Source organism: Nipponia nippon, unplaced genomic scaffold (genome assembly GCF_047370975.1).
Source record: "Nipponia nippon isolate SJK-2023a ecotype South Korea unplaced genomic scaffold, ASM4737097v1 scaffold_11, whole genome shotgun sequence".
Classification (NCBI taxonomy): Eukaryota; Metazoa; Chordata; class Aves; order Pelecaniformes; family Threskiornithidae; genus Nipponia; species Nipponia nippon.
The window spans coordinates 9,130,405-9,154,224 of NW_028262302.1; the positions used below are offsets into that span (position 1 = coordinate 9,130,405).

General features: G+C 41.3%; 1 protein-coding gene across 6 annotated transcripts in view; it reads right to left on the reverse strand.

Annotated features, from left to right (window-relative positions):
• The window catches only part of STON2 (stonin 2), a 92,350-nt gene that overhangs the window by 48,174 nt on the left and 20,356 nt on the right, over positions 1–23,820 (reverse strand). For all 6 annotated transcript variants that reach the window (XM_087747444.1, XM_087747448.1, XM_087747445.1 and 3 more), the window contains 3 exons: positions 15,274–15,487; positions 14,586–14,840; positions 8,135–8,332 (listed from right to left, as the gene is read on the reverse strand). In XM_087747444.1, coding sequence (XP_087603570.1) covers positions 8,135–8,332; positions 14,586–14,840; positions 15,274–15,361 — 541 coding nt within the window. In that variant the 5' untranslated portion in view covers positions 15,362–15,487. The remainder of the gene's footprint in view (positions 1–8,134; positions 8,333–14,585; positions 14,841–15,273; positions 15,488–23,820) is intronic.

Here is a 23,820-nt window from a genome sequence, read left to right on the forward strand (position 1 = left end):
ACAAGGACAATTGAGAACAAATTGCTTCTAATAACTGATGAACAATCTCATCATGCAAGATTCATGTCATATCTGTGTTCCAGCATTATTTGGTTTGATCAAGGGTAAATCAGCTAGAAAATGGAGATGTTGAAGCAAAGGCATACATCAGCCATCTCCCTACAGTACTCTCATCCAACTCTGTTCATTTTTTTCTTGAAAGAGCAGGAAGTGTTACATCTTTTCCCTAACATTGGGCTCAAATGAAAGAATAAAAGAGGCAGAAGTTCCAATAAAAATGGACATAAAAAATAATCACAAAAAGTTTCTAAGCGCACACAAAAGAATAAATTGTCACCATAGAAGCTAGAGGTTTTGCTTAAACAATTCCTATATTCCTCTTGTTTTTAACAAACCTGCTTCCCATTTTATCCCACACTGTTCTTTGAGAAGGTGACTCTACAACTGATACCCTAAAGGCATTCATCAACACTTTTCCAATTCTTGTGCTGTGTAGTCCAGTGATCCCCTGAGCCTTTCTTAGGTTTCAGATGCTGTCACAGTAAGGAAGAAACAAGCAAATCCATGCATTTGGGCATCATGAACTTTCTCATTCTTACTTGCTGTCTGCTCCTGCCAGCCTTTTCACCTGCTGTTTTACACTGCCACTTCTATTCAGCCCCTTTGTATTCAGACAGGAAATTCCACACAGAACTGGGATCTCTAATTAAGCACACATGAAATGATTTATAGCTCCTGCTAATTAGTACTGCTGCTGAAACCTTGCTTACTTCTCTGCCGCGTAGAAATAACTGTGGAAAATGCAAGTTCTCAGGCGGGTAATTTCTCCACACAGTGAACCTCGCTGCTGTCCGAGAGCTGCAGAATTGGGGTCCCTGGGGTGCAGAGAGCTGTGCAGCGGAGCAGCTGCATCACTGTCAAGCACGAAGCTGGGACAGTGCTGCACCACTGCTATATCGCTATAGTGCCATTTTCGCCTCCTGTCAGTGGTACAGCAGCATGCTGCCAGGAACTGAATGCAAAAGGCAAGATAACGCTGCTGAAGATTGCCACTGATGTTTTCCACTTCCAAAGACCTGGATGGGGGGAGATGCCTTGATGCTTTTCCCTCCCAGAAGCTTTAAGTTCAGAAGCTATTTAGCATCCTGCAAAATTGCTCCAAACAAACCTAGTCTTTCCTCTTTCAACACGGCAATCTCAGATAGCTGCTGCACTTAAGTACTGCATCTCCAATTAAGCTTCAAACTGAAACGTCCTGCCCAGCTGCAAAATCTCCTACTGAACTCCTCTGGCTTATCACATAGGCATGTGGCTTTCTGCACTGCATTAGAGAGGAACTGGAGCCAATGTAAACACCGTGGCTGAGGAATCACAGCCTTACAAACACAAATAGAGGGCTTCATACCACCTAGTCTGCCTCACTGGCATGAGATAAAACTACAAAGCATCTACCCACATCTGTTCTCTTGGGATTCTGCCTACATAAAGGGAGATCAACAGGTCAGTCCCATGACTGGGGCTGGAATTCCGTCTGCTTTCCTTTCAGTTGATCTGACTATATAAAACCATTGGTGAAGAGGTGTGGAAAGAGTAAAATTCATCAAGCACACCATATAGGCTCAGCAACTTAGCTCTTTTATAACAAAGTATAACCCTGCTACAAACCCACAGTTACTGTAGCCGGCACTTCAGAATAGTCACAGCACCTGAACTAAGAGATGCTCCATTAACTGTTTGCAGCACAGGGCCAATGACATGGATGAGATCAGAACTGATTCTATGCTGGCATGCAGGCAATAAAACACTCCATTAAACAGCAAAATTACTATTTTTTTTTTAATAAAAATTTTTTTTAATTAAAACATTTCTAAGCAATAATGAAAATAAGACCCAGTTCTTTCATGTTACCACTTTCTCCTCCTACACTTTGCCTCTTCCCTGTCTTAGACCTGGTGTTCTCAGAATGTGGAGGAGCAAGGGAAGCCTGATTAATTCACAGGAGTAAGCAGGATAAGACTCAGCCTAGTAGGAATTAGTAGGAGCAGACCCTTTTGAGTTTCCTTCTAACTCCTTTCTTGCTATGAAAGCAACGTTATAGCCCCTCCTCCTGCCTCCTGAAATTCCTCATTGTTCCTGAAGAAAAAGAAAGAATCTGATAGTCCTACAGCAGCTTCAACCACTCTTCTTTGGGAGGCAGGGTAATAGAGAAGATAACTAATCAGTGTTATTTTCTAGGGCATAGATGAGGCAGATATTGAGCCTTTTGAGGTTAGACTACATTTAGTCCCAGCTGAGGACACATGGGCTGTCAGAGCTGAGCTCAGCGACATCTCAATTCTGCTTTAAGTATTATCACTGGGACAGTCCTTTTTAAAAACTGAAGTTTTGTAGGGTTGGGGATGGCTAAACAGGGGCAAACTTTGCTGCAGTTGATGTTAATCAGAAAAATATTATGGAGATACTTGCTCAGGGTATGCTATATCTCAAACTGAAGTTATGGGTTTGGTGCAGAAATGACTGGGTGAGGTTCTTTGGCCTGAGACATGCAGGAGACCAGATTAGATGATAATAATGATATCACAGTCCTCCCTTCTGACCTTAAAGTCTATGAATCAGATGATTGCAGACCAAGCTTATTTTGTAATTCTCTCTACTGAATAGACAGAAATAAACTATTGCTTATTGTTGTACCTGTTCTTTCCTCATTTTAACATTTCCCCCTTCCTTCTGACGGATTTTCTGTGCCTTTCCTTCCTGCCATAAGGAGGGCCTGAGACAGTGTCTCTGGTCCACTGTTTGTAACTGCAATCTTCAGCTGCTTTAGAGAGCAAGACTACCAGACTGTATGGCAAAGACCATTTCTACTTCACCTAGGTCCAGCCTGCACAACTGAGCTGCAGGCTCCCCCACTGCAAAACAGGGATGAGGATTCAACACTACTGCAGAAGCCACTGGGATACTGTGGATTCCTTAAAGCGGCCATGAAGTGTTGAAGAGGAGCTGATTTCCAGCACACGGGTCTGATTGGGGATCAAAACTTTTCTTCTGCTATGAATTACCTACACCTAGCTTCCCAGTTCTGCCCTACCAATGCATTACTCTTAAGGGAGTTAGAAATGCCTTGAGAAAAATATGAAATGACAACTAGGATATAAAACTCCTAAAATGCTAGCTGGTGGCTGGGCACGAGGAAGAAAAAAAAACCCTGCCTCTGGTGATGAATTTAGCCCTTACAGATTGGACTTGTGCAAGAACACATTTTAGGTGCTATTTGCTCGTGGTATTCTAGAGTCGCCTCCTCCTTGAAGCAAGGGATCAATGTTCCTCGCTGCAGTCTCTCCAGCTGGCTTTGGCAGGCTCTCACATACAATTTTTTTTCATGTGTCTGGGACTGGGACACCAGAACAAGTTGGTTAATAGTTACACAGCATAACTGAAGTGCAGTTCTGGGTGGAAGGTGGTAACCATCAGCGTATGCTATTTTCCCCCTCGCTCCGGTAATTAACATGGAATAGCTTCAGAGCTTGTAGCCTGTTTCTGGCATTCAGTGCAAACACATTGCACAGCGGTGTAATTTGTTCAAAGTTGCTTGTTTGAAACCTACAGAACACCATTCTTGCAGTCATCATATCGGGACTCAGTATCTAGCTGGCTACAGTTACAGAAAAAATATTTGTAAGAGAACTACTGCAGAAAAGCATCGGGAAAAGGTTTGAAAAGTTAGTACTTGCCCTCCATTATCTTCAAGAAATAGCTGGAGCTGAGCTTGCCAGAATTGTCCTCTCCAAGTTTTAAAATAGAAGGAGCAGAACTCCCTTAAACCATGCAATTTACTTTGAAAATAACAACATTCTCAGAATTAATTCCTTGTGCTACTTATTAACTTTCTGGATTTTGAGCAGTTAGGGGTCACACATGCAACCTTCTATCTCCAAACATGCAGATGTTCTCAGAAAATAACAACATAGCAACTTCCTCAGTATCCCAATAGTCCCAGAGCTTCAGGAGAATGCCAAACAGAACAACTGGTCAGCAAATTGAACCGTCAACGTCAAACATGGTGTAGCTGCAGCTCTCCTAAGATACAAATCACAACAGAAACAACAACAGAACTAGGAACAACGCACCTAAAAAAGCTATCAGGGAACTTAGGTCTACAAGGCTAATCAGCTTTTTCTATATACACACACACAGAGCATTATTATATAATATAGACAGATTTTATTATATATTCTATTAAATATATAATATAGTTTATGATCTATGCAAATATATATCGTATATATTTTATTATATATGCATTGATCATATATAATTATTGTTATTTTGTATACAAGTCAATATTTTAATTTATATAAATAAAAATTATTTTAGAGATAAATGATGAAATGCAAAAATCCAAATCAAGCTATGAGGTATTTGTGCACAACCTCATAAAAAGATCCCAGTGCTTTCAGATCTATAATCATAGCTACAAGAAGGCCTCTCCCTTGCTCCTCCGACATGTAGATATTTGGCCTTTTTTGAAAGCCGAGACGGGCATCTGCTTCAGAATGAATAAATACTCGTATTGTATCAGTAACAGAGATGTCCTGTGTTACTTATCTTGCAGAGTACAGCAGAAATGCCAAAAGTTCCCGCTTCTTTCCATGCTCATTGATCCAAGCTGAGCAACACTGCGATGCATGGTAGGAAGCTCTGCGGCAACGGGCCATTTCACCAGCACCAAATACAGCTTCACACACACTGTGAAACCCCAGCTGCTGTAAAGTGCTTGTTGTTATAATCATATAAACATGCCCACGTTAAATGGGCAGTCTGCTATCACTTGACCCAAATTAATTGGCTAGCTGCTGCGGGCTAAAATAGCCCCCCATGCTGACGAAGATGACGATAATATGAAAGGCTTCTTGGTGCCAGAGTTCAAACTAGCACAGGCAATAAAGTGCAGCATCTTCTAGCTGCACTTTGATTGAAAAGTAAATCTTCTTTTTCAGCTCTGCTTGTGCAATATTTACTGTCACTGCTGTGAACTCTGCTGTCTTTACAGGATGTCACTGAGCTTATCCTGACTCCATCAGTCAAGAGGCTTTCTGCAGTCCCCCCCGTAGTGAGGGTAAACTCTCAGGTTGGGATCATTCAGGTCTCCATCATCTTTCTCAGGTATCTCCCTAAGTCATATCTCACATAAACACACGCGCAAGATAAACCTCAAGCCCATGGAACTGTTTTATGCTCAAATCTTGTGTCAGCTGTGAGAAAGTTGGTTCCTGGCCAATTTCACCTGCTTGGAGCCTATCAGCCCTGGATACCAAGATGTGCATTCTCACGGCTGGGACTCGGCTCTGTGGATGTCTGCAGTCAGACCTACCTCAGGCTTTCATCTGCTCCCACACAAAACCCTGTGCCCTGAACTTTGACAGGCAGTTGATGTTTAAGCATTTTGCATGCAGGATAAATTCAAGACAAGTGGTGAAATTATGGAAGACAGTATCCTGAATTCAATTCTATGCTGTTCAGGCAATAAAAATTCACCATGGCTAAAATAGTTATTTTACTCAGTGTCTGACCACTGAGTAGATTTTTTTTCACGCTTTTCTCACCAATAGGTTTTCCTTGCTTGAAACAATTTTAAACCTGAGCTACTCTCATAGACCCGATTCTTTACCACCACTAAGTAGATCAAAAATTGATTTCTTATTTTCATTGCGTTTTTTAGCAGTGAAATGAATCTGATTTTTTTTTTCCCCTCCATCAGGCTTGACCTTGGAGTCAACATACTGGCTAACAGTCAACGTGACTTCACCATCACAAAGAGCATGAGGATTCCTCTCTTTTACTTCATGGAAAAAATAAATGTTATTTCATTGCCTTGATGGAGCCTTCAAACTCCACTACAGACTGAGGCAGCCAGTCTTTTGAAAAGAGAAAAGCAATCAAATGCTTGAATCAAGTCAGGTTTCAATAACAGAATTTCTGGAGAGGGGCAGAGAGGAAGGAGAGAAGAAAGTGATCATGCATTTTTGTCCACTTATGCACTGTGAGGGTGGGATGAAGGCAGAGTGAACAACAGAAAAGCAGGCAGAACTGTACAACAGTTCCATGGCCACCAGGTCCTCAGCTCCCTCACCTCCACAAACCTTGCCTGATGCCAGCAGGCACCTCAGGAGGTGGGCTGTGAGCCACCCCATGAACGGGAACAAACAGATATGCCTTGTTCATGCTGCCCTTTCGCAAACTCCATACCTGGTGGTAGGAAGACTCAATGTATTTCTTACTCCAAGTTCCTGTACCGCTAAGGTAGCGTATCTTATGTTTTAGCTAATGACACAGCCTTGCCTATATTGCCTACTTATTTGCTTTTAAAAATGTATAGGCGATTGGAATGATTTTTTTATACCTGTTTTGCTAATAAATACATCAGTATGTGACTGACTGGGAAAGAAACAAGAGTAAGAAAGTTGCATACAGAGCTTTTACTGAAGTATCGATTCCTCTTTTGGCCATATATAGCAAATAATTCCATATGTATGCCAGTGATACACGGCAGCACTTTTGCCTTTCACTTCTCTATATGATGCAAAGTTATATATGAACTGGGCATCCTCATTTCCCTTGCTCACGTGGAGACAGTTCCAGTGACAACAGCCACCCTTTGGCAACCCATACCACATCAACAAAACAGCAATATCCAGCACATACTCCAGATGAAAACTCTTACATTTCACCCTAATAGACATGAGCTCATCAGAACAGAACTGATGCCCATGCTGGCATCCAAACAGCTGGCACATAATGCCAGCTTGCCTGCTCTACCTTTCTACCAATGGTTTCCAAACTTGGAAGTACTGCAAGCAGAGTATTCTAAAATAAAAATGGTCAGACAGACTTGCAGTAACTGTATTATTTGAAGAAAGAAAAGTTTCTACTTATCCAAAGTAAATACTACTTCTTCACAAATCCTTTGTCTGAAGCACCCAGACAGTACCCACAACGATGCTGTTTATGAACCTGTCCTGATGTCCAACCCAGTTTCACTGAACCATCAAATACTACTCTTTTCAGGTGATGTATGTATATGTTTCTTATGGAAGGGACATATGACCTCAGTGGGGCTCAGGAAGCCCATTCTCCCAAAACAGATCTTATTTCACACATATTGTTACATTCACCACCTGAGAGAAAACACATTAAAGACTTCACATGTCTGAGCTATCATGACACCAATGAATCAATTTTCATCACCAAACTGGGTAGCTACTGAGCTTCCTCAGCTTGGGGTGAACAGCTTCCAACATACTGCAGGTGCTTCCTCCTGGAGCTGTGTGCTTTTTTCCTTTTTGTGTCCTGACATGCCATCTTTTTTATGCTCTGTGAAAGTCTGTTTTGTCATTCAGGAGTTCTCGTCATCCCAACTCTGCATGACATGGGTTGCACCACTCTGCTTTATTTCTCCTGATTCAGAGATTACCTAGAGTACAGCTGAGGAGCAATGAGCTACAATGCCATGCAGCCCATTTTTCCACAGTCAGGATGCCACCTGAATAGATCCCTACAAGGTCAGATAAAGGATCCATATGTGATCAAAACCTGCTACTGAACCACCCTCTGTCATCTCCGACACTCTCTCTGCACTACTTTACAGTAACAGTGCAAAGCACAGTGCAAAGAACGCATCCAGCAGCCTGGATCTGTGTCTTGGCACTCACTGAAACAGAGAGAGGCATGCAGAGCTGGACCTGCCTCAGCTGAATACACTGACGAGTTAAGAAGATTTCCGCATGGAAGTTCAGGACAGGCATCCAGGTTCTCCCACAACATACTGAGAACTAGCTCCTAGATCAGCTTAAGCTGATGTGGTATGCAAAAACCAGAAATGCTCCAACATTTCACTCAGACAAGTCCACCAACAGGTACATAGCTGCATTTGGCTCTTACTTTGGGAGCCTGCACATATCAGGGGTGTGTCAAATCCAGGTGTGATTTGTTGGGAATTGGACTAGAACACAGCGTTAGCCTGCCTAATCCTTGAGTTTGTTCTGCTTTGGATCTGTTCCCTGTAGCTCACTTCTGAGCAGTGAGTTTGAGTAGCATCAGAAAGATTGAGATAGAAGCTTGAAGGCTTCCCTCTTACCAGCTGAATCTGCTGCAGACGTTCCACCACTGGTCAAGTCCTCAGTATTAATTGACTGCAGATCTGTGTAGGAGGGAGCAATGCTTGGGCTGCTGGTGTTCTCCGAGTTGGTTGTCCAGCTGCTCTCCGAGGCATGGGCTTGCCTCTCAGAAGAGCTGGAGGAGGGGGAAGTCCAGCTGGGTGCTTTTGATGGAGACACTGGATGCAGAAAACAAACGTATTCATTAGAGACTTACAGGGCAATCTTCCAGAAGATCACAACTATTCCAAAGACACACTATATCAGTGTACTGAGACTGATTCTGTAAATATAAATTCCAACATCCACAGCAACACAGTTATTTTATAACAAACACACAGCAACTTAACTAGTGCCTGCCACTGTTACCCTCCAGCACTACTCAGCTGTCTGCCTTAGATCTCATACTGCTGGCAGCTGTATGTTTTCCTGTTGTTCAAGTATTGCAGAAGCTGTGACTTTTCAGAACGTGAAGATTTCATGTTTCTGCCACTGCTGACAAGATCTAAATCTGTGTTGTGCAACACAGTGGAGTTTTTATAATACCACAGATTTTTATAAAGTGGTTTTATTATATTTAATTAAGTATTCCCTATCTGTGACACCCACTCAAATGTAGTTGTCATCTCAGGAATGCTCCACATGGAAGGAGGAGTATAAAAATAAACTGAAATTGACCTATTGATGCGCACTAGAAATAGCTTTTGTTTCTGAACATGCAGGATGGAGTGCCCCAATCTGAATAAACTGCATAACATTTCTGCTCAGTGTAGGCTAAAAATCCTCTTCTGCTCACTTGCCAGACTTGCATGCCAAACAGTTCAGTCCTGCCTTACCATCACCCGGAGTTCAGAACGCAATCTTATACACCCACTGCTATGAATTTTATATTGTATACTCTTTGCCCACAACGTCTAACAAATGTTAGGAGCAACGGGTGGCTCTAGTGAGAAAATTAAAAAAAAAAAGATGTCATAAAAAAATCTTCCTGAACTAAGGAAAGGTGTACTGGTAGAGACTAATTCTAATTTAATGTCAGCAAAATAACTGTTTTCTAAGTTAGTACACCTACGTTTATTTTTTAAACCAGCAAAGATCTTAATGCATCCCAAATTTTGCAGTTACAGAACAACTACTGACACAGCGGTCCTCTTCTCAGCATGTAAAACATAAACAACCCTTACTAGGTTGACAGATACTTGGGAAGAAAATGGCAAATTAATGTTAAAGAGGAATTATCTCTCTCTGCTCCATCCAAGTGGTGTGATAGGACATCACCTCATTATGGAAACCCTGCTGTGTGCATAGAGGGAATATCCAAACAGTGCTCCCTGCCTTGATAGTTAAGGAGTGCAAATTTATTTTATATAGCTGCATTGTTACCCTCAGGTAAGCAGGCACTACTATATTTATATTTGTACAGCTGTGAGCCTATGTACTGAGCTGCTTCTGAGTAGAGTCATCCCTAAGGATGAGGAGCTGAAAGTCAGGAGGTCTGTCTCCTTATCACACACGTTGACAGTTGTTGTGTTAAAGTGACATGACCAAACCCCCCCACTTCTCCCTCCAGTAATTCTGCACTGTGTTGTGCTTGATGCCTTTAGAGAAAGATTATCATCATACACTTGTCATCCTATCAGTCCCTCTTTTCAGCCCTTTTGTTAAACATGGCATGAGGCATCTGAAAACCCACCCTTAAAACTTCACCTGAAATTGCTTTGATGGACAGAGTGCTTTATTTGGACATAGAGGACAAACTAAAAAGCTGAGTTCCATACATGAACCAGTAGCAAGAGCTAAGTCTTTTTAAAATGTGTTTAATATTTCGAATTCTAGAAATTGTGGAATTATTTTATAAAAAATATCTTAGATTTGCAGTGGTTTTTTTTATTTAAAGTCAGGCACAGCAATATGAAAAACATGAGCTAATTTAGAAACACATAAGATTTAATAACTCATATACTGTCAACTTCTTTTGTGCTTTCCAAAAACAATTTTTGTCTAAGAGAGAGACTGACTGGAATAGTGTTGCAGAATACTTCCATATAAGGGCAAATTAATTTTATTCCAGATAAGTTGTGCCACGTTGGAAGAATATAATTTTTTTTTTCTAAAGAAAGAGACTTGCACTTTGGAAAACCATGACCACAGAGAGCTTTTTCTGCAACAGATGTTCTTCAGAATCTTACTACAGTCAACTTCCACCTATGACTGTTCTAGGTTCCCCAACACTAACCCTTGGAACTGGTAAAAGTGCATTTTCCCCTATGCTGAGCTAAACAACTATCTATCAATCTCAGAAAGCAAGACAAGCAAAAGTAAACATCTACACATGTTTAGATCCCTCTTCAGATGCTCCTGCTGCTCTCCAGATTCCTGGAAGTGCTGAAACCAAATTCCTAAATGAGGTAGGTTTTTTTTCCTAGAAATCTGGAATTTGGTCTCTAATGTCAATAGATGTATAGTCACGGCCTTTCAGCTGCAGGAATTTCTCAGAAATCTGATTATGTTGAAAGACCAGTGCCAGAACTGTCCCTAACACGTAAATCCTGTAGCTTGCGTAGGATACTGAAAATCAATGCGCTGTTTCCCAGACTGAAAAATGTTTCTTTCCACATGCATTTTACTTTTCTTGACATGTTTGTTCCTAATACAATGGATTGGCTTTTAATATGCAGATTTACCTTTAAGCATTCATTCCTCTTTGATGTTTTGATGACCCGTTCCTTGATCCCTACTCTGTATTACAATCAACCTTGCTAGCATTGTTTCCTTTCCTATCACATAGGGCCTCAGATTTTCCTGATTTTAGGACAGCATCACAGTTGGTCTAGTTTTCAGCTGCTAATCTCATGTTGCACGTACTTCCTATTTTCAGACAGAACAGCACAAAATGCTTAAATTGAGATTTGCCTTACTGTGGGATAGCCTCTCAAGGGACATGGTAGCAGTCCAAGTTACTTGAGCCATTTAAAACCAGACAAAGCTCTGGAGAAGAAGCTGGGGGCAGGGGTGGGTGTGAGGGGTGTGCGTGTGTGGAATAGATGATGTAACAGATCTTGCCTTGCTCTAATGTTTTGGTGTTTTGCTGAATACCTCATTGCATTCAAGAGTGCAGCTAACACCGACAGAATATGAGATTGTGAGCTGGAGGCTCGTTGTGTAACAAATGCAAATGTTATGTCACTGGCTGGCTGTGATCATTTACAGATTATGTAACTTTTGTGATAGGAACGTTTGAGTGAGCCTAAAAATCTCATTTTTCACTTTTGCAGTATCAGTTTGACTAGCCTGATACTAACTATGAGAAAAATCATATTTCTTCTTTGCCCAGCAAAAGGAAAATGGGGAAGAGCGAACCACAATGCATTATTTCTGTGACGTAATATTTCTGTGGCCTTGCTTAAAAGTTACTGCTTCCCAGGGAGAAATCCACATGATCTGGCAGCTGTCAGTTATCCCTGCATAAACCTGAAAAGCAGAAATATTTTGAAAGAGAGATTTTGCCTAGCATTTACTCTGCCTGAACCTGGTAGAAAGAAGGGTTTACAAGAATGTCCTAAATAAAGATAATTTCCGCTATGAGGCTCACAAAATGGGTGCTTTTAATTTTTGACCTTTCTTCTCACCTTCTGAATTCTTTGCCTGTGTTTTCAGCCCTGTTTCTTGCTACCACAGTCCCCCTAACTTCTGCTCCCCCAATAATGTCTTTACATTTCCCAGGACAACAAGGGTCCAGCATTAGCCTTCATTTTCTTTTAAACGTATTTCCTATAGGATAACCACTACATAGCAGTTGTCTTCAAATTACTAGTTTTTTAGACTGTGAGCACGTTGGGACAAAGCTTTGCTTTCAGGGGAACCTATGCAAAAAATACTGTAGCCCTAAGGTCAGAGTATGACAGCATCTCTCTCTCCTAGGGCCCATCCTCTCTACTCTCGTGGCACTCTGAAAATGCCACTTTGCAAGCCCTTTTCAAAATGTTTTTCCAGGCAGTTTGGCCATCAGCCTGGGTAATTATCTAGTCAGCTGTGCAGCTGCTTCAGCATGGACGGACAGACAGACCATTTCCTAACAGTGCTGGAGCCCTGACAGGAACGTGGCCGGGGGTGCTGAGCCTTCAGGACGTTGCTCTTCACAGCTGCCTGCACAGGAAACAGATTTCAGACGTCTCCATCCTTCTCACACCGATCTGTCTGTCCACACTTGGCCTTTATACTCTTCCCCCCCATCTGGCTATTTGCTATTGTTCTTATGCAGGCTGTTTGCTACTGGAAATGAATAATTGCTGTCACCACGGGCTTTCCACTGAGCGTGTCAGCGTATCATGGTTATAACACAAAGTCTCCAGCTTTGCTGCCTCCCATAGAAAAAAAGAAGACGTGACCTGCAGATTAATTGAGAACAACAAGGCTGAAGTTTATCCTACCTCTTGCTGTCAAACACCCCTCAGAGTAGAGGGCCAGAGACAAAGAGCTGTCATCTCTTCTGCTCCATGACCTTCTCTTTAGAGGCTGTCAGCTGCACTGGGCTGCCCATTTATAATACAGAGTCCAGAATAGGAGTGGGACTAGCTCATAAATAAGGATTTTAAAATATCCACATCACCTGCTTAGGGTTCCTGTATAGTTAAAGAATAACAGCCTCCCACACAAGAATTATATGGAGTACATCCTGATCTGACTGCCAGGGGAACCATCCTCCTCCACAAATCTCAGTCGGATGCTAAGAGTTAGTGTGTAAATACCCCCGCAGTGGCATGGATCATTTAGGACAAGCCTTTACAGGGGCACAAATGGGTGCCACCTTCAAAACTGCAATGCTTTTGGAAAATCTTCTCTGATCACCTTTTTTGGGTATCTTAGACCTCTGCCTACAACCTAGTGTCCCCTGTGACTGAAAACACAAACCAAGAAGAGTGCTTTTGCTAAGAACATACCTTAAGAGAACATACCTTAAGACTGGGCCACATCCCTTTAAGGATGGGAAATTAAGTAATACACCAGGAAATTAGTTTTATGGAAGTCTCTTTGTTATAGCTAGCTTTATTTAGGCTGAGCAAATAATTTTTTTTTTGTTTAATAAGAAGGTGCACTTAGAGTTTTCCAGTCAACAAGGACATCACAACATTAGGAAGGAAATATGGTGTTAAAGCAACCAACAGCTCCATTTGAAAAAGTATGTGGCTGTATGAGTAGGAGTAAGGATCATCTAACCGTGAAATTAAATAGAGAGGTAGAGCACCTCAGTTTTACAGATTTACAGTTACGGGTGCTCTTCCTTCTCTCCTCATCACCAGGATCAGTAAGTATTTACAACTAATAAGAATAACCAACAAATAAATATAGAGATACAAAGGTTTTAAGCAGAACTTAAAAGAAACTTCTTTTTGCCTGAAGATTCACCCACTTCTCCTGCACAAAGGTCTAACCACTGTCTCAAATGGACTAGTCTGTAGCACCCATAAAAAGAAGAGATGGAAAACTGTTGGGTTTTACCCAAGTTGCCAATCCAAGTTTTGTGACAGTAGTATTATTCGTGTCGTAGGGAGTATTTTGGACTCAGTGAGCAGAGTAAAGCTATAACTCTTTAAAATGCTTTAATAACTAGCAGTAACAAAGTGGAATTCTTAAGAGAGAATCTCAATTTAAACATGGAAAAGTAAACTAATGTTTTCTTGGGCAATTACTCCACAGCCTCCTCCTGTGAGGAGGGACAGAAGTCTGTCTGTACAGAAAAGCTAGAAGCTCATATAGCCATGTCAGTTAGCATAAGCTGAGGAGGCAAGCCAGAGGCTTTGCATGCACGTTTAAAGTATGTCAGAAAGAACTTTTACATTTGAAGAAAAGTGCATGCAGTCCTGGAATTAGGGTCAACTTTGGTTGTCTTTGTAATTCTCCAGCTGCTAAATCATAACATCAAAAGACAGCAGAAAGTACTGATAGGCACTGGCACACTAGTTGTTGATCTCACTAAGCTTCTGGCAAAAACCGTATGGGGACTATGAGCAGATAAAGACTATGACCGTAGAGGACAGTGATCACCATTCTTCCAGTTCCAGATTACAGAGGTAAACACGGCTCAGACTTTTTAGATAGCTGTTCATACCTGTCCATAGGAAATGTCACTACTGAAAACACCACTATACTGTTTCCCCATGAATGCATTTTGGCGGTCTCCAGGGTCAAAACATAGGTGGAATGAATCACAAAAGCCTTTCATTTTCTTTACAAAAACAAAATACTGCTAGTTCAACCCAGAACAAAATTATGAGCCCTTTTTGAAACTCTGGTAACGTTAATGGTGTTAAAACACAGTACAAACTAGTCAAAGTTCAACCTTTGAGAAATCAAAGAGCAAGGAAAAAATCCAGTAGGCTCACTGTATTCTGTTATGTTACTGGAATGGACTTTTTCATGCCTTTGCCTCACCTGCTTGTGGGTGGGTTGATGAAGCACTGGTCCACGGTGCATCTTCAAACTGAACCCAAGCACTGATGGATGACGACAGATCGGCGCTGGGACACACGTGGTTCCCAAGCACAGCAGAATCCACCTTGGGCCGGTCAGCTGTATCTTCCAGCTCTTTGTGGGAGAGGTCTTGAAATTCTCCATCTGCGTTATGGTTCTCTTCTGAGGAGGTGTCTGAGTAAGACACACATTTCTCCAGAGGCTCCTCAGTGCTACCTAAAATAGAAAGATTGGGAGGAATCACCATTATTCTTTGTTTTTTATTGAAATATCTAAAATTTGCCATTAAATGTAGGCAGAAGATCTTCCTTCATCTAATGTACTTTTTAGACTAACACTGGGCATAGTTTTGCACTCGATTATAACAGGTGAGACTTCCTCCATGTTCAGTTGGATACTGCCTTGAATCTTGAAGCACAGATCCAAATCCTGTAATAGATCTATGCTAAGGAAATCTCACATTAGGAGAGCATTTTACATTTTTGGCCCAAATTCTCCTATTACACAGGGGTAGCAGGAGATAATTCAACCTCTGCACATACTGCTTCCACTTAGTAGGCAAGCTTTATGATCCTAGATATATGACAGTAGTTGGCCTAATTCAAACAAAAAGTCTCACAGGGTTCAAAGAAAATCAGAGAGAGCTTACCTCGTGGGTTAACAGGGAGGAGCAGTTCATCAGTGAAGGACACCCACTCAGACTGGTGGGAGGCAATGACACTAGTCAGAGACGTCATATTCGCAGCAGACTACTCATCTTCACTTGGGGATTATAAGGAAGAAGCAGAATGGAGAGAGGGATGGTGATGATGAGCCAATAGAGGGAAACACCTCCTTTGCACTTTCTTTTTTTTTTTCAAGTGCTGTTAAGATAAGAAAGAAGTAAATTATGTCTTTTAGAAAATTAAATGGGAGAAATGACTGCCATCATTTTAACAATCCAGAATGTTACACCAATTTATGTTACACTTGAGCAACTCCTTGATTAAAGCATCTGAGAGTCTTCAATCATCCTCATGTTAAAACAGTCAATCACTGAAAACAATGTTTTATTCCTTACTCAGGGAGCCATGCTTCTCATAACCCCAGCAAGAGAGGTGATAAGGAGATTCTCCCAGGTTTAGCAAATTTTGATTATGATGTAACTTAATCCCATTTCCAAGGTATCAGCTTGTCCTTGCTCATCTTGCTACTTACAGTGTCTGATCCCTCTCAAGAGCAAGCAATAAACTATGTCTCATTATCAATAACATTTATGTAGCTGGTTCTGGGACTGGGATGTGTTGCCCATGATTCTCATCATAGTCTGGGCATGAAGAGATGCCCTCTCAGCTAGCTGCACTGTCAACTCTACTGCTTGACTGGAACTTCACATTTTAATTTTAAAAACCAACATCTTAGATCTTGTCTGGGGTTAAGCACGATTTTGCTGTAGCCCATCAAATGTTTTCACAGACACAGCAACTTTAATTAGGATGCACTCCAATAGCATATACCTCACACAGATCTGCTAGAGGGAATGGGGCACTGCAAAGTAACTGGGAAGGTCAGGTCTGGAGACAGAAATTCTCTTTGACAAGCAAGCACCCATGACTGCCCCAGATTTGCAGACCACTTCAAAACTCTCAGAGGACTAATGCCTCCTCCTAGGGAAGCGTGTGAATTGTGTCCCCAGTTATCTCAAGCATTGAAGCTCTTGTTGCCATGGTACTTAAGCACTTGAAAATACTAAAACTCAGGCTTGGCTATTTTAAAGAGCTTTAAGCGGCATCTCTTGGCCTGCTGTCTCTCACCTAACTAAAGGGTTTTTTGGGGTGAAACTTCATGTTGGTGTACTTTAGAGACTTCTCTTTATCCTCCATTAACAACGTTTAGGTCTGAAGAGCAGACCAGTATTTAAATGCATTCACTCTTTAAGCATTTTCTGCAGGAAGTAGATCATTAAGTGGCTTCTAATATGATTATTCCCTTCAGGGCCACAAAGTCTGCTGAAGGCAGGTCAGCAAATAAGAGCTGTGTGAAAAAGCTGAAAACTTCAAAAGTTTGGAAGTCACAAACCAGCCTGACACCCAGACAGAACTGATGGGTCCACGTTCATTGTCTGAAGATGAATCTTTTCAAGCAGAATTGAACACAAAATGTACAGTTTCCCGCAAACACAAAAAAGGATTCCTGGAGACAATCCTGATGGTTAAATGCAGTTTGCCAGAAGATTGATCCCCTCTCTGTAGACCTTCCAGAGCCTATGGCCACCCCACAGCCAGTCACACTGCATATCTTTCCCTTGTTACACAACCAATTCCCTAATGCTGGAGGGACAGCTGCACTTGAGCCCCAACCCCTTTTCCTCCGCTCCTGCGGCAGGACGTCTGCCTTCATGTGGTGTGGGCAGATACCTTTGCCTGCCTTGTACAGCAACCATCCTGGGTGCTATTAATAGAAACTATAAAGCTAAACATAGAGGCAAGCTAAGAGAAAAAGAATAATCAGATGTTTAGGGTCACTTGGACACCGTATGAGGGAAGGAGAGGATGACCTTGGTATCTTGCTTTCCTTGTGTGACCAATAACTGTTTGTTTTGGGCTTGTTTAAATATCTGTAACCGAGTCTTCTTTTCCCAAACAACTGAATACTGACCTCTCCTTTCTCCTGGAAGAGTCCTGACAGAAGCATGAAACGGCAGGAAATGAAAAAAGAAAACAGTTTATCCTGCCCTTAATGCAGAGACTCCTCTTTTTTTTTTTTTTAAATGTCAAGGGAAAAAAAGCCATGAAAGGCGGCAAGAAAATAGACTGTTTCAGTTGTGCAGATATGTGTGAGAATTATACCATTATTTTAGGATGGATTTGCTCTTTTACCCTACTGCTCTGTGACAAGCATACTTTTCTAAATCCACTCGGTACCAAAGAGCAAAACTTAAACACCTTAAAACGGATAGTGAGCACCATGAGCCCAGAAAAGCATCAAAGTACCATGCAGTGCAGCATGAAGTGCATACTCCAGCTATACAACTTCCCCATGGCTAGGATTTTCTACAGACTTCCCAGTTTGGTAAATAAAGGAGATTGTGTTGACTTATCAGGGTTATCACAACTTCTAGACAAGCAGCCTGAAAGAGAGGAAAGTCAGCCTGAGTAGATCATAATGTCAAAGATTCTCAGAATAGAGGCACTCTGAGGATGCATATGTTAGGATGAAAAAAAAAAATACTAAAAAGACAGCATATTTTGCATTCTCTCAGCTTTCACAAGAAAGCACCAGTCCCACCCCCTGACCCAAATGCCTGTACAGAATGATAAATCACGTACAGCTAACTCCTGTGCAGACTATGTGGAAAAGACAACTTCATCCCTAAATTATTTTTCACCTCTCTTCACTTTCCAAAATCCTCCTTAGAAAAAACCCTAAGCCAACCCCACTGTGAACGAAGGAGCCTTAGCCAGCACAATACCAATGCCATTGTGCATTCAGTTAACACAGTGATGCTGCAATTTACAGAACTACTACAGAGGTAGGTGTCTCCAGAGGTACCATTTGACACTGTGGATAAACCTGAATCCTCTCTGTAGCAAAGCAATTAGCACCCACTATTTAAACACTACAGTGAATACTCTGCAAGCAAATTTTGGGCTTTTTCTTCCTGTCCTTCAGACTTCTCAAACATCCATGGCCATTCCTAGAGAAATGGATTTCAGAGCCTACAAGGACTAAGGGAACAAATGGATCCTCTCTACTCCAAGTGAGCTACAGTTAAAGCAAAAGTTTATGCTGTACAGCCCAAGGAAAAGGAGATAGAAACACATTTCTTGGAACAAGATAGTCCCAGGCCAGGCCAGCATTACACCTCTCTAAGCAAATGAGATTTGTACCAGTTTAGATTTTATTACTTCTGGATTTGTGTTATTATGTGCATTAAGTTTTTGGTGCTGAATTGGCAAAAAAAAAAAAAAAAAAAAAAAAAAGAAAAAGGTGAACTAATTTATCAGATTTTTGGTAAAAAAATTGCGAGTCAAAAGTTTGTTTGTTACTATTACACAGTAAATACAAGGTAAAGCAGATGTTATACATGCTGACCTCAGTGATCCTTACCATCAGTTCCAGTGCAGTGACTTGACCACGAGGCAACAAAACTCTAAGAAGCTGAAATTTCTGCTTCATGTGTCCCTTTTTTACATAAGTTTCACAGTGGGACATGTAAATCTGAGTCACAAGTGGGTGACAGTTATTTCCAGTTCTCCAAAGGGCAGAGATCACAGAGCTGGAAGAAAACTCCTTGCCTGTTTAGTCCTCCTAATGTTTTGATCAACCACATTACATAATCCCTTTTTAAAAATTCTGAAGGTTCATTCTAAAATGACAACACTGCTTTGATAACTAGAAACCTTCTCTCATTTCAAATCTATGTAAATTCACAGTTTATAACCATTTCTTCTTGTGACACGCTTATCTATCTACCCTTTTGTACAACTCCACTCTAGCAACAGATGAAAAGAAATATCATCATCCTTCTCCCTTTATTTTGCCAAGCCAAAAACATATATTTGAGCAAGTGACATAATTATCTCGTGCCAAAAGTCACACACCCAGCACCTTGTACAATAAGCACTCACTTCAGGTGGGACTTCTACGCACTACGTGAGTACAAACACCAACAGTAGTAATGGTTCATAGCACTGTTGAGACACTTCAGAACTATCTGTAATGGAATGGTGTTTTCGTAAACATACCATTGAAAGTATTTAATTACTCATGTGTTTGGACAGCAAATTCGAACATTGTTTCTCAGTACGTTTCAACTCTGCTCAGAAGAAACAGCTTAGAACAGTGAATCATTTTAAGCACTAAGGGTCATTTCTCCAATTGCTTCAAGTTACATACATATATTATGCATGCTGCAGTAGCCTTTATCACCACTACCCACAGTTACTAGATTATAGTTACGTGGAAAAACAGGAGGAGAAAAAAAATTAGAAAAAAAATTGAGAGGATTAAATTCAGGTTTTGTTTTGCAATTATAGTATCAATAGCCAGCTTGTGCTAAATTTATAGATTCTTTAAGTATATTGCCTTAGATGGCAGCACCACTGAAAAAAAGCCCGTAATCCACACAGCAATACTGTTTTTCTTGCTTATACATTCCCTTACAATCCCAGGGATCTGAACATTAACTGGTTACTGTACTTTGCATTTAGTTATTGTAGGAGACAATGGAAAACAACTAGACAAGCTGTTAAGTTCCATGTAGCAGAAAAAGAAACTAAGCCAAAGGGACAGTAAAAAAGGAAAGACTCTGACCATGGCTTTTCTTGTAACAATCAAGTTTCACTAACAGCAGGCAAGTCTCAAGGGAAAAATATGTAATTTTATCTTGACCACGTGTTTGGCAAACCTGTACAGACGAAACAATTCTAGTAGCATGAACTGAGGAATGATTGCTGCCTTGGGCAAATTTCCAAGTGAGAGAGAGCTCATGGCTCTTCCCCTCAACTTGGCCTGTAAAAGCACTGACCATCAGCACATCATGACCTGAATAACAAACTGCAAATTGGAAGTTTGTTCTCAAGCATCAAAAGAAAGTCCCAAGTACTTCAGGGTGCCACAGCAAAAACAAAACCCAGTAATAAATGACAGCAAAAACCCCCAAAACTTGAGAAACCCCATGAAATAAAGGAACTGGATTTGGATTTTATTATTACTGAAAAAATCATTGCACCAGCCTCTCCCTAAATGCCTGAGGTAAGATTACCTTATGAATGACCTAGATGATGACAGGAATAAAGTCATATTTGGTTATTCGATTATTGCATTCTTAATATTGACAATCCTATTTCCTCCATGTATAGAGCTCCCCCAGCTTATAAATTGCTCCACGAAAATCTCTGGTGACACCAGGTTTTAGAACTTACACCAGTTTTACTTACTCTGATTCATACGTGCTATTACATGAGCTCCACGACTTCAGATGTAGCTTAAGAAGCTCAGTCACTACCTGGTGCAAGGAACACTCACTTAGATGAAAACTCAGTAGGTAAGGAAGAATTAGGGCTCAAAGGCAGCCAAACAGATGTCCGTTGTGAAACTCCTGCAGCTTCTCCGGAAGCAGGGATGGCTTTGCCCATTACAGATTACACCTAAGTGAATGGTAACAAGAGCCTTGATAGTGCTCTGTCCCCAGAGCCTGGTCAAATCCACTTTGTGCCATTACAAGGTAGGTCACTACTACTGTCCCCTGGCAATTTTAGACAGAAATGGAGTAAGGCAGAGTGTGGTACTGAAGACGACTAGAGCCATCTGGCACGTTGGATGACAGAAAAGCCGTGGGCGTCTCCCTGAGCACAGGACCCAGCGCAGCCACACTAATTAATGGCCATACCCAATTATTCCAATAGATATGAAGTGATCTGTCTAAATCCACGCTGCAAGTCAGTGGCAGAAGCAGTGTTAAAGCTGAGGTGACCTGGAATGCCCTTATTTTCTCTAGGCCACAAGAACCCAACCACCACACGTAAAACCATGTCCCACAAATACACATTCCAGCTTTACTGGAAACTTGTGTTTCCTGACAGTAGGAGAAGAGCGCCTGTAGGGGATGCGTTGGTAAGAAAGTCATAAGCATCTCCCTCAGGAATATTTGCATCAAGGCTAATATCTTAAAGGTCAGCAGCTGCTGTTTTCTCTACACCACAATTTATCTGGCACAGAAACTCCTCTGTTTTCCAGGGTGGGGGGGGGAGCACCTAAGATGCTCTCCTGCAGGGAATACCAGGATATTTAGGCAGATAAGAAGGCAATGGTATCTCTCCTTCTGCCAAGGCCATGCCTTAGGAATACTTCATGGGTTCTGGACGCCTTATAACGAGAGCCAGTCAGACAAGATACTGTTTAGAGGGATTCAAAACCTGATACTGGAGGAAAACTGTACAATCTCTTCCTCTATGCCTTGTATTCCCAAGAACTTGAGAAATGCAGAAAGGCACTGTAGAAGATCAGCAATACAGAAAAAGAATGGGAATCTGATTTATTTTTATTTTTTTTACAATTGGAAGTAATGTATAACAGGCAGAAACCAAGGGAGCATGCCAGACAAAATGTTTGGCAGTGATAGTTTACATCCCCAGTCACATCAGGAAAGTAGAAGCTCTGCATTTCAGGACTTCAAATATAGCTCGCTGTGGGTCCATGATGCATTCAAAGTGTAACTGAAGCCTCCAGTCATGTCATTGCATTAAAACTTGAAGGATAATTTCCCAAACTGCCAGCCTTCCAACTCAAATGAGAATCTGAGGCAAAGATCAGTCAAATGCTTCTCTTACCATATAGAGCAACAGTGCTTTAAAACTAGACTGGGAAAAGATCACAGGAAAGAGGCAACATGCCAATTTGTTTAGCAGAACATTCACATCTCTAAAATCTGGGAATTTTGTTTCCAGTCAGTATTGCACAAATAAGAGGAAAAAATAAGCAAAATGCTAATTTAAGGGTTTGACTTCCCAAAGGCTAGACTAATTCAGAATCACTTCACAGATCAGGTTTTTCTTTGTTCAACAAAATTCTGTTGGTAATAACAGTAGGCAACAAGATACCTAAATGCAGTAAGGGGAGAGAGGCTGGTAGCACCCCCTTAGGAGTGGACGGGTGCCCGGTCCTTACCACCCTTCCTCATCTTCTCAAGGCCTCCGCGAGGCAGAACTCCAAAGCAGCACCCCAATCCCAGACTTCCACACCTGACCATTACACGTGTCACAGACTTTCTCTGCTTCCGGATGGTGAATTTGCAATATTCACAACTACTGCACAATGTAATGCTACCGTAAGTGACATTCCAATCCATAGTATGGGGAGAGAACTTGGTTTAAAACCTGGCTTCTTTCAAACTGAAAAAGTGAATCATACCAGGAACATGTTTTTCAGAAGAAAGCTCCCGTTGAGCACCCTTGTTTGCGTATCTGATATTAATGCTTTCATATGTTCTTGACTAAATTGTGCACAGACAAGCTAGCCAGATGTATTCCATTTACCAAACCCTCCAAAAGCTATTGTACTTTACTTGCTGTTGTGATGATTATCAAGGTGTGGTTTTTAAATTATCTCACTGACATACAAAGCATAATATTCTACAATTAATCACCCTTGAACCAACAATGTCGTTGCAGCCTGATATCACTTAAGACAGCCGTCAAGAGGTGAACACAGATCACAAAGCCCTGTCTGTGCCTATCCTTCTTCCAAACTGGGACTAATGACAAAAGAAACAGGGAAGCAAGTAAGCAATCATAAGTTTACAGGAATATTGTGCTGGATGATAAACACACTTCTAGTAAACACACATGCTGGCTTGTATGAAACGCCATCCTGTTCTGCCAGGTACTCACATTCCAGCACCGCCTATATGCCTTGCAACAAACTACTGCTTTACCAGTATTCACGGTACCGCTCAAAACAGATCGGGCCTCCATTAGTAAAAGGAGAGCCAGCATAATTCTTCCTGTGCCTCAGGACTGGTTTCAATTGCACAAATGAAATCAGTGCTTTATCTTCTGAATTCCAACTAAGCTCATGCTAGAAGTTAGGTGAAAAAACTTCACTGAAAACGGTAGGTATAATTAGTTGGCATCAATTCAGTATCAGTTAAACTCATTTTGGACTAAGAAAGCTGGGGGGGAAAGAAAAAAAAAAAAACCTAACGCAAGAAAGAAAGAAAGAAGTCAAGCCCTCAAACACTAGCCACATTCAAGACAAGGGAGAAACTGGATTCTTTAGACAGAGATGCTTCACTGGAGGCTGTATGCCTACAGAGAGGATGGGCATTCATCTAGCTGAGCTGTGAGTATGCACAGAACGGGAGAACAGATTCAGAGTGAGGGAAAAACACAGAATCCAACTGTGAAAGCATCGGGAAGACAAGGACCATTGAGGAAGTGATGCAGCCCTGAAAGAAAGCAAAGAAGTTTTCCTGTGATGAATGTTGGCTGGAAAGGGAGATTAGGAACACTGAGCGAGAAAGCCATCTTCTGTTCAAGCCTTCTCTGTATTACCATATAAGTAATAACTATATAAATAACTTCTATATAACTGTACTTCTATGTAACATCTTTTATAACTTCTAAGCTGTATCAGCAGCACTTTTCCAAGGAAAAGAGTTTGAAAAGGGATCTTCATTATAAGGGAGATCCTGTTTGATGGTTATACGTAAAGG